This window comes from Pseudonaja textilis, chromosome 15, assembly GCF_049901715.1.
Source record: "Pseudonaja textilis isolate UNSWEBS1 chromosome 15, rPseTex1.2, whole genome shotgun sequence".
Classification (NCBI taxonomy): Eukaryota; Metazoa; Chordata; class Lepidosauria; order Squamata; family Elapidae; genus Pseudonaja; species Pseudonaja textilis.
Genome location: NC_142004.1, coordinates 2,460,301 through 2,470,713, shown reverse-complemented (window position 1 = coordinate 2,470,713; position 10,413 = coordinate 2,460,301). Strand labels below are relative to the sequence as shown.

At 50.5% G+C, this 10,413-nt stretch overlaps 1 protein-coding gene across 1 annotated transcript; it reads left to right on the top strand.

The window, feature by feature from the left end:
* The first annotated feature begins 616 nt into the window (after positions 1-616).
* LOC113453368 (uncharacterized) lies at positions 617-10,086 on the top strand. Its single transcript, XM_087913066.1, has 5 exons — positions 617-877; positions 3,562-3,788; positions 5,229-5,355; positions 6,167-6,280; positions 7,077-10,086. The coding sequence occupies exons 2-5, from the start codon at positions 3,573-3,575 to the stop codon at positions 8,582-8,584; spliced, it is 1,965 nt and encodes a 654-aa protein (XP_087769192.1). The 5' UTR covers positions 617-877; positions 3,562-3,572; the 3' UTR covers positions 8,585-10,086.
* Positions 10,087-10,413: the final 327 nt, after the last annotated feature.

The following is a 10,413-nucleotide window of genomic DNA, read 5'->3' as shown; positions in this document are numbered from 1 at the left end:
ATGCATGTGTTTGTACAAAATTGTAGTTATGTACAAAAATAAATGTGTATATGTGTATATAGAATGTGTATGTTTATAGTGTGATATATAAATATGCTATTATTATTATTACTATTATTATTATTATTATTCCTCTGCTTGTTGTCAGTCACACCCAGAAGTGTGGATGATTTTTCCCTGGTGTGAAGGACTATCCTTCTCATCCTGCAGAATGGGAACTGGAGTACGTCCACATTCAGATTCTGTTCTTTTGGGTTGTCTGCCCTCTCCAGGTTGCCATCCCAACATGGTAGGCTTCCAATGAAACGGCAGGGAACCCATGTGGCCATCTAGTCCACCCCGACAAAACCAATCTGTCTTCTCCTCCTCCTCCTCCTCCTCCTCCTCCTCGGTTCTCGTACCAGCTGAGGCTGGCACTGTTCCCGAGGGGCTGCCCCCCCCTTTTCTTCTCTAGCAACTGGGTTGCAAAGCAGGCACCCAATTGCACATCAGCTTCCGCCTAGGGTTGCCTGACATCCTGAACTAGCACAAACCAGCCAACCGAGTTTGAGCTTAAACCAAACCCTGGAATTTGTTTGTCTCTGTCTCTCTCTCTCTGTGCGTGTCTCTTTGTGTGCGCGCCCGTCCTTCTGCCTTCCCAACCGGGCGCCGGGCGCAGCTCTTGCCGCCTTCCTTGCCAGGCGGTGGCGGTGTGCGGATCGCCGGCTGCCTCTACCTGCGGCGAGGCAGGGGTTAAGGGCTGGCGGGCCCTCCCCGGCGCCTTCGGCCTGCCAACCGCTCGGCGTGGGGAGGGAGAGAGAGAGAGAGAGGGGCGGCCGCAGCCAGGCAGGAGACGCCGGGTGCCCGGCTGCGCTTCTCAGGTAGAGACCGGTGACAGGTAAGCGCTGCGCCAGGTGGGCTTGGTCCCAGAGGGATCGGGCGCGGCGATTCCCCACCCCCCACCCCCTGGGTGGCCAGGAGGATCCTGCGTGGGGAACTCCGGTGGGGGCAACTTTCGGTCCTCTGGGCGTGGGAGGTTCGCTTAGCAACATAGATTTTGAGCTCAGTTGTGGTTCTAAGTCGAGGGACTGGCTGTCTTTGGGGGCTTCAGCCAGAGAAAGAATAGACCAGAAATAATAGACATAGAAAGAATAGGAATAGGAATAATAGAAATAGGAATAATAATAGAGTATAGAATAGAATAGTTTAGTTGGAAGGGATCTTGGAGGTCATCTAGTCTAGTCCAACCCCCCACAACAGGAGACCCTACACCAGGGGTCTTCAAACTTGACCGCTTTAAGACTTGTGGACTTCAACACCCAGAATTCCTCCTCCAGTCATGTCAGCTCATGAAATCTGGGAGTTGGAAGCCCACAAGTCTTAAAAGCTGACAAGTTTGAAGACCCTTGTGATAGATGATAGATAGATCGATAGATACATAAATAGGTAGGGAGGTAGGTAGGTAGGTAGGTACAGAGAAAGGGAGATGCCCCAAAATGGCATTAAAATGTCCCTGATATTAATAAAAGTGAAGATAACCTTTTGGGGGAAAAAAATATTCACTAGCCAGGATGAGAGGGAAAAACATGAATGGGTTTACTCATCACGGAGCAGAAGGGGTGAATTTTGGGTGACATCACGCCAGCCTGCAAGCCCCCTTTTGATAATGGTTTGCAGAAGGCAGGTGTGATATTTGGGGAAGAGGGAGGGAAAGGGGGGGGGGTGTCCATCCCACAGATCTTCAGGCCTTTGTAGCAATGGTGGCCGGCTAGCTGGGAGACCCTCCGTGGAAACCCGTCACAAGCGAGAGATTGTGGCTAATTTGCATGCTTTAATCTATGCATGATGTTTGCATAACATTTGCATGCGTGAGGTGCTCCCCCCCTGTAGCTTTTGAGGGGGTTGAATGCTACAGCACTTCCTGCTGGGGTGTGTGTGTGTGTGTGTGTGTGTGTGTGCATGCGCGCGTGCATGTAGGACTTAGGCATATTTTGAATAGGGAAATCTCTTAATATGTTTTTTAAGGTGGCTATTTCTTATTTGTTTATTCCACCTGCACTGTGTTTTTTTTTATAAGTAACTCAAGGCAAACATGTTTAATGCCCCTGCCTCCTATTTTCCCTGTAACGACAACCTTGTGAGATGGGCTGGGCTGAGAGAGAGGGAGAGGGAGAGGGAGGGAGGGAGAGGGAGAGGAAGAGAGAGGGAGGGAGAGAGAGAGGAGAGAAGAGGGGAGAGGGAGAGAGAGGGAAGGAGGGAGGGAGAAAGAGGAGGGAGAGGGGGAGAGAGGGAGGGAGAGGGAGGGAGGGAGAGAAAGGGAGAGAGAGGGAGGGAGGGAGAGGGAAGAGAGGGAGGGAGAGGGGAGAGGGAGAGAGGGAGGGAGCGAAAGAGTGGGAGGGAGAGAGAGGGAGTGGAAGAGAGAGGGAGGGAGAGAGAAGGAGAAAGGGAGAGGGAGAGAGAGGGAAGGAGGGAGGGAGAAAGAGAAGGAGGGAGAGGGGGAGAGAGGGAGGGAGAGGGGAGAGGGAGAGAGGGAGGGAGCGAAAGAGTGGGGAGGGAGAGAGAGGAGTGGAAGAGAGAGGGAGGGAGAGAGAAGGAGAAAGGGAGAGGGAGAGAGAGGGAAGGAGGGAGGGAGAAAGAGAAGGAGGGAGAGGGGGAGAGAGGGAGGGAGGGGGAGAGGGAGAGAGGAGGGAGCGAAAGAGTGGGGAGGGAGAGAGAGGGAGTGGAAGAGAGAGGGAGGGAGAGAGAAGGAGAAAGGGGAGAGGGAGAGAGAGGGAAGGAGGGAGGGAGAAAGAGAAGGAGGGAGAGGGGGAGAGAGGGAGGGAGAGGGGAGAGGGAGAGAGGGAGGGAGCGAAAGAGTGGGGAGGGAGAGAGAGGAGTGGAAGAGAGAGGGAGGGAGAGAGAAGGAGAAAGGGGAGAGGGAGAGAGAGGGAAGGAGGGAGGGAGAAAGAGAAGGAGGGAGAGGGGAGAGAGGGAGGGAGAGGGAGGGAGGAAAGAGAGGGAGAGATAGAGAGGAATGGAGGGAGTGAGAGGGAGAGGGAGGGAGGGAGAGGGAGGGAGGGAGAGAGGGAGGGAGGGAAAGAACTGGCCCCAAATCACCCCGTCGGCTTTCATGCTCAAAGCAGGACTAGAACTCCCAGGCGCCCAGTTCCGAGCCTGGTACCTTCCCTACTAAACCAAACTGGCTCTTCAAACTGATCTCATTCAGACGCATCTTCCGTCTTCCTTTTTGCCTCTTAATAACCGAACGAAGCCCGTCTCTAAGGTCTCAAATGCGGTGATAGGAAGTCAGAGGCCGGCCTGGTGTGCCTGCTTGTGTTTTTCTACGTGCGAATGGCATCGTCGGCTTTACAATATTTAGGGTGTAGAGTCTGCTTGGGCGGGGGCCAGGGGTGGGGTGGCCTTGGACTAGATGACCTTACAAGGTCCCTTCCAACTCTGTTTAATCTGTATCTGTAGCTCTACATAATGATGATCAAGCACCCAGAACTTCTGGGGGCAAGTTGTTCCCCTGGTTAATTGTTTCTCACGGTCAGGAAATTTCTCCTGATGTCTTCCCTCCTCTCCTCCCGTCCCTCCCCACAGGCCCGCATCCTATGGCGGGGGATGGGTTTGCAATCCTCCCCGGGGGACCCCTGGTTTTGAACTTGCCCGTCCCACCCAAGACCTGCCTAACACCCAAGAAGGAACCGTACGGCATCGAGGAGCTGCCCTCTGGATTCTTTGCAAGAGCACAAGACTCGAATTGCACAGGGACGGGCGACGGCTCTACCTTGAGAGACGAAGAGATGGCTGGAGACCCCGCCGTGCAGGTAAGCCTGCCCGCTGCTCAACCAGGCTTCTGCCCAACTTTGCAAACTATGGGGCACCTCCTCCCTTGCTTCGGGTATGTGCCAGGCCTTCTGTGAGTTGAACAATTGCTCCCCCAAATGCCTTTGGAGATTTTCCATCATCCAGGTTGTGGTTGTCTCAACGGTGCTTTTTTTTGTTTTTGTTTTCCAAGAGGCCACTGGACTTTCTGGTTTTTCTTGGAAGAGGTTTCGCTTCTCGTCCAAAGAAGCTTCTTCAGCTCTGAAGAAGAAGAACTGAACCGAGAACTGGAGAAGCTCCTTGGATGAGAAGCGAAACCTCTTCGGAAAAAAAAAACCCCCAAACAAACAGAAAGTCCAGAAGGTCTCTTGAAAAATAAATCACCTTTTGGGTCAACCGTGAACCTGGAGGATTGAGAATGTCCATCTTTTTTGAGAAGATAATAGAAAGACAAAAATATCTTATGTTACATATATTAACAGCAGCAAGAATTTCATATGCTCAGTACTGGAAGAAAAACTCCACGCCATGTGAAGGCATAATAATAATAATAATAATAATAATAATAATAATAATAATAATAATAATAATAATAATAATAAATTAGAGTGTGTGGAAATGGATAAATTGACTATGGAATTAAAAGGAAAAGCAGATGCAGAATACATGTTGTTTTGGGGTTGATAATAGATATAAGAATAGAAAATATAAATAATGTATATAATAGATAAAGAGGGTATGAAAGTGTAAATTTTGATAGGATACATAAATGTATATATAATGTCACAGCGCTGTTTAATAACTATTGGTATTATGTATAAATGGGAAAAAAACTCAATAAAACATTATTTTTTTAAAAAAGCACCGTTGGGACAATTGCTCTCCAACATAGTCAAAGATTGCCCCCCAGCAAACGCGGAAGGCCTTGGGCTTAGACTTAAACTTAGAATAACTTTGTTGTCAGTTTAAACGTATGCTAATTGGCGTACATTAAAAGGAAATGTGGTTGGATTGAGAGGAAGAAGAAGAAAAAAGGAGAAATCCTCCGGAGATTTTAATGGTGTGGAAAATAAGGAGCATTTTCTTCGCTTCCCTGCAGAAATTAAAGGCCAGGCACGTGGGGTGACAGTCTGGGGAAGGAGATTAGGGTGGGTGGGGGGGTGATAAAAGAAGATGTTCTTGATCCAAGGCAGAAGGAAGCAGTGGAACTCTCTGCCACCAGATATGCTGCTCTGGGGAATTCGGGGAGTCCACTTGTGTTAGCGGAATAGCAGAATCTATTTTTTTTTTAATGTAATATAAATTATGCCAATTGGGGGAATGAAATCAGGAGGAAAGCCCAGTGATGGCCAAATGCCGTTCTTAACGCTTGGCTAGCACCCCAAGAGATCCAGAAGGGAAACTGTGACTCAGCGCTGACCTCTCTTGGGTTCCTTTTCCAGGATCTGGTGACCTTCGAGGAAGTGGCGATCTACTTTTCTGAAAAAGAGTGGGAGACCCTAACCGATTGGCAGAAGGGCCTTTACCTGGATGTCATGAAGGACAATTACAAAAACCTGGTGTCTCTAGGTAGCCATTTTTCATGGAGTGGTGGGGTGGGGTGGGGTGGGGGTGTTCCTGGTAAACACACACAGACACACAGACACACACACACACTATTTGAAGGATGAACTTTTCAAAAGGGATCCAGTACAGCTAGTTCTCTCCCTGGGCACCATGAGAATATCGCTGCTAAACAAGACTCCATACTGGTGACAGGAAGGGCATCTGGCCAGTCAACATTAATGCTCCATTCAGTTACCCAGACTGCACCCCGCAAGGACTTACGGGGTCGTTCAGTGATGATGATGATCAGCTAGTCCTTAACTTACAACCACAACTGGGCCGCAAATTTATGTTGTTAAAATGAGACGTTTGTTAAGCGAGTTTTGCCTCGTTTGACAACCTCCCTTGCCACCGGGGTTAAGTGAATCGCTGCAGTTCTTAAGTGAGTCAGCTGGCTGTTAAGTGAATCTGGCTTCCCCTTGGACTTTGCTGGTCCGAAGGGCGCCAAAGGGGATCACGTAACCCCAGGACACTGCGACCGTCATTGATGCGAGTCAGTTTGTCAAGCATCCGAATGTAAATCCTGTGACCTTGGGGGATGCTTTGATGGTCGTAAGTTGCTTTTTTTCAGTGCCGTGGTAACTTGGAATGAACTGTTGTAAGTCAAGGTCGACCAGTGACAACTGAATGACTATTTGCAATGAAGACAGGAAATAAATGGAAAGGGAAAGAAAAATAAATTCAGAGAAAGTCCTCCTGGGCCTTTGCTCCCGCAAGGAGGGCAGTGAAGGGGCAGGATTCACATCCATCTCTCCATTTGCCCTCCCTCTCCCAGGTCTCGCTGCGCAGCCCCCCAGCGTCCTCCTGCAGATCGAAGGCTGGGAGAAGCCCTGTGTGGGGAGAGCACAGTTCCCCAAATCCAGAGAGGATTCGAAGGACAATTTGAGGGGTACGTCTTTAGCTGCGGAACCAGGAAGAGGGTTTATCCTCCTTGGAGGGAGGAGAAGAAATCAGGGCTGGACTTCAATTCCAGGGAAGCTGGGAATTTCTGCGGTAGAGGTGTGAATAAATTTGGAGGGCAGAGAAGCATTGGGGACGGCCAGCTCACCACACTGCCTTGTTAGAATCAAAGGGTTGGAGGGGATCAGAGATGGTATTCAGCCGGTTCGGACCGGTTCTACAGAACCGGTAGCAGAAATTTTGAGTAGTTCGGAGAACCGGCCAATCCCGCCTCTGACTGGCCCCGCCCCATCTATTCTCTGCCTCCTGAGTCCCAGCTGATTGGCTGGGTCTCCTTTGGTTGCCCTGCCCAGGAGAACGGAGCTGAAAAGCAGGTTAGTGGGGTGAGGAGGGAAGGGGGATTTTGTAGTATATCCTTCCCCTGCCACGCCCACCAAGCCATGCCCACAGAACTGGTAGTAAAAACAAATTGAATCCCACCACTGGCAGTGGATTTTAGAGAAGGCTTAGTCCAAACCCCCTGGATCAGTTCAGGAGCTTTGGCAGCCAAAAGGAGAAGTTGCCACGTTGGGTTGGTAGGAAACCTTCCCAGTGCAACGGGGCGCGTCTTGTGGAGACAAATGTTTTGTAAAAGTCCCTCCCCACCCCCCCTCCATGGGTGGCCATTGTGTGAGGACTCCCCTACTTGGAGTTTGTAATGTGCCATTGCTGCCCCATCCAATTATATGGTGGTTTTGCTCTCCTGAATTTGCGTAGTGCTTTTCTTTGCTCTCTTGTCCCAGCAGGTGGCCGGCCAACCATCAAACGGGAGCCTCCGCTGGATGAAGATGAGACAGGACTGCCCTGCTGCCCACTGGCCTGGAAGGGGAGCCAAGACCCCGGTTCCCTCTCTGAGCAGCAGCCCTGGCGGCCAGGAGGCTCCCTAAGGCCGGATTCTGCAGTCAACCGAGTTTTGTCTCCCTGGGACGCGGGGTCCAAGTGGGCAAACTGCAGCCCGGTGGGGAAACAGGCTTTGCCGGCGGGATTTCAGTCTGTCCCTCCAGAGGCTGGGAAAAGCAATCTCTGCCCCCTGAGTGTCGCTGCTCCCCAGGCAGGCGCCCACGAGGAGATGCTACTGATCTGCACCCAGTGCCAGAAATGTTTTCCCATCCATTCTGCTCTCCCAACAGTGATGCACCGTGGAGCATTGGGGCAGGTGTGCCCTGCATGTGAGAACGGCTGTGTTAAGAGCCCCCCGACCCTCGCTCAACCCCCAAGCCAAACTGGGGTGTTGCCCTGCTCCTGTACGCACTGCTCCACGCCGAGCGTCCGCCCAAGGGGTGTCCTGAAGGACGAGAGACCCTACAAGTGTGCGAAGTGTGACAAGACCTTCCGATACGCCCACGAGTACAGCTGGCACCAGAAGGTCCACGCCGGAGAAAAGACCTACCGGTGCAGCGACTGCGCCAAAGTCTTCCGGCACAAACAGGAGCTGACGTGGCACCAGCGCACCCACACGGCGGAGTGGCCCCACAAATGTGGCACCTGCGAGAAGAACTTCCGCTTCAAGCAGGAGCTGACGTGGCACCTGAAGACCCACTCGGTGGAGCGACCGTACAAGTGCCCGGAGTGCGAGAAGAGCTTCCGGTACAAGCAGGAGTTCATGTGGCACCAGCGGGCCCACATCGGTGACCGGCCATACAAGTGTCCGGAGTGTGAGAAGAGCTTCCGTTTCAAGCAGGAGTTCTCCTGGCACCAGAGGAGCCACACCGGAGAGAAGACCTACCGGTGTCCCGGCTGCGAGAAGACCTTCCGCTACAAGCAGGAGTTCGTTTGGCACCAACGGATCCACACCGGGGAGCAGCCATACCCCTGCGCCTCCTGTAGCTCCACCTTCACCTGCCGGCAGGAGTACATGCGCCACCAGCGGCTGCACGACGGAGAGAAGCCCTACCAGTGTCCCCATTGCGAGAAGACCTACCGCCGGGGATCCACCCTCATCCGGCACCAGCGTATCCACATGGGCAAGGAGGGGCCCTTTGAATGCCCGCACTGCCAACGAGCCTTTGGCCAGAGCGCCAACCTCCTCAAACACCAGCGCATGCACAGCCTGAAGGGCGAGACGCTGGAGGCTGCCTCAGACTGGCAGCCCTGCCTGCAGAGCTTGCGGGGGACCACGCAGCAGGACACCGTGCCCAGTGTGCTCAGCCTGAAGACGGCTTCAGGGGGCGCCCTGCTCCTGCTAAACCTTCCGGACTCCAACTGTGGGAGAGATCCGGCGGCCAAGCCCAATGCGTGGCAGCCTCAGATGTGACCCGGCTCACATGGTGGCATTTGGGGGCTGGGATCTTTTCAACTTCAAGAGTTGAATTGGGTCCACCATGTGTCAGACCTGCCCCAGCTCAGGACCCTGGGAAAGTAAGACCCCCGACTCCCATTTGTTTAGTTTACTTTATTGTCATTGCACCTCGTACAACGAAATCGAACACCATCTTCAGTGCACATCATGACCATGAAAATAAACACAAACACACATCCTTCCCACTCCACACATTGAATTGAAAAACGCTGACACCACATCAACACTGCACTATACAGTAGAATTCAACAGAGCTCCCGGGATGGAAGTGATTTTTCAGCCTATTTGTCTGTGTTTTTATTATTATCCTGTACTGTCTGCCAGGTGGTAATAGTTCAAAAAAGGGGGCGGGGTTTCCCAGGATGAGATGGATCTTTTGAACTTTCTTAAGGCAGCGGGAGCGATAAAGCTCTTCCAAAGAGGGGAGAGGGCAACCCAGGATCCTCTGAGGGGCAATGACGTTCACCCTCTGGAGCGCCGTCCTCCCTGCCCCTGTGAAATTGGCAAACCCTACACAGATGCGCAGTAAGTTAAGATACTCTCTATGGTGCAGCGGTAGAAGGAAGGTCACCAGCAGTTTTACATTCAGTTGTTGTTTTCTGAGAAGTCTCAGGTAGTATAATCTCTTTTGACCAGGGCTGCAACGTGAGCAACCCCAGGTCATGTCCTCTTTTAGAGCAACACCCAGAAACTTAAAACTGGCCGCTTGCTCCACTCGGTCTCCATCGATAAGCAAAAGGGCTGGAGGTCTGATCTGTTCCTTCTAGAGTCCACTATAAGCTCCTTGGTCTTATTGATGTTGAGGACCAACTTGGTTGAAGTGATAGGATCTTTTACTAAGTCTAAATGGTTGCAGTAAAGGCACCGCTAGATCTGAAGATTCCTGTGCAAAATGTTACCTTTCCCTCCCATTTCTCGACTAGTTCCTCTCTAGGTCCCCTTTTCAGCCTCAACTCATTGGATTAAAGAAACACGAGACATCTTGATGGTGAGACAAATTTGAAATAATGTGGTCTAGATTTTTAGTTATTTTCCAAGCCCGTTAGTGGGCAGGGATAGAAGGAGGAGTATTTTATTGACATTTCAATGCAATTAAAATGGGGGCGGGGAACAGATTAATTAATTGAAGCAAATACACGACTGGAGAATTATTATTTTTTTCCTACTGTTACGATAGCAGAGTTTTGAGAGACTGACTTTGGTGGGGAGAGGTGATTTTGGGCATCTAATTCTCCCCCCCTTTGGTTTAAAGGAACAATTTCCCACCTTTTACATCAGTCATGCAATCAGAGAAATGTGGGATATACTATGGTAAAAAAAAAAAAAACCATCATTTTCCCCAAGAATATTATTTACATGTTAACAAGCATTCTATTGTTGTATTTATTTACAGAAAGCTTTTGCAAATAATAATAATAATAATAATAAAGTTCCAATGATCCATCCTGCATCCAGCTAAACAACTTTGGAGTTTTATATTTTAATACTGATTGATTGCTGGGTTGATTAATTGCTTGCTATCTTTCATTCTTTTCCGTGAAAAACCAATTCCCAGGTTCAAGGCCCATGGTTTAGAAAGGGTAATATCCAGGGGAACAATGGAACCTGCATAAATCGGGATTTCTGCCTTCCTTATCATGGAAATAATTGTCCAAAATTTTATTTTCCTTAGGAGCAAAACCTGAAGAGAAACTCCAGGTCATCCTTCTTAATGGACAGGGTCTTTACACCATACATAGTAGAAGTTGGTGTGGTGGAAAGGCTGCTTTTGGAAACATAGTTGG

Coding starts and splice junctions, on each gene's coding strand:
- LOC113453368 (XM_087913066.1), top strand. CDS start 3,573: ATGGCGGGGGATGGGTTTGCAATCCTCCCCGGGGGACCCCTGGTTTTG. Junction 3,789..5,228: donor CTGGAGACCCCGCCGTGCAG/GTAAGCCTGCCC, acceptor TTCCTTTTCCAG/GATCTGGTGACCTTCGAGGA. Junction 5,356..6,166: donor CAAAAACCTGGTGTCTCTAG/GTAGCCATTTTT, acceptor TCCCTCTCCCAG/GTCTCGCTGCGCAGCCCCCC.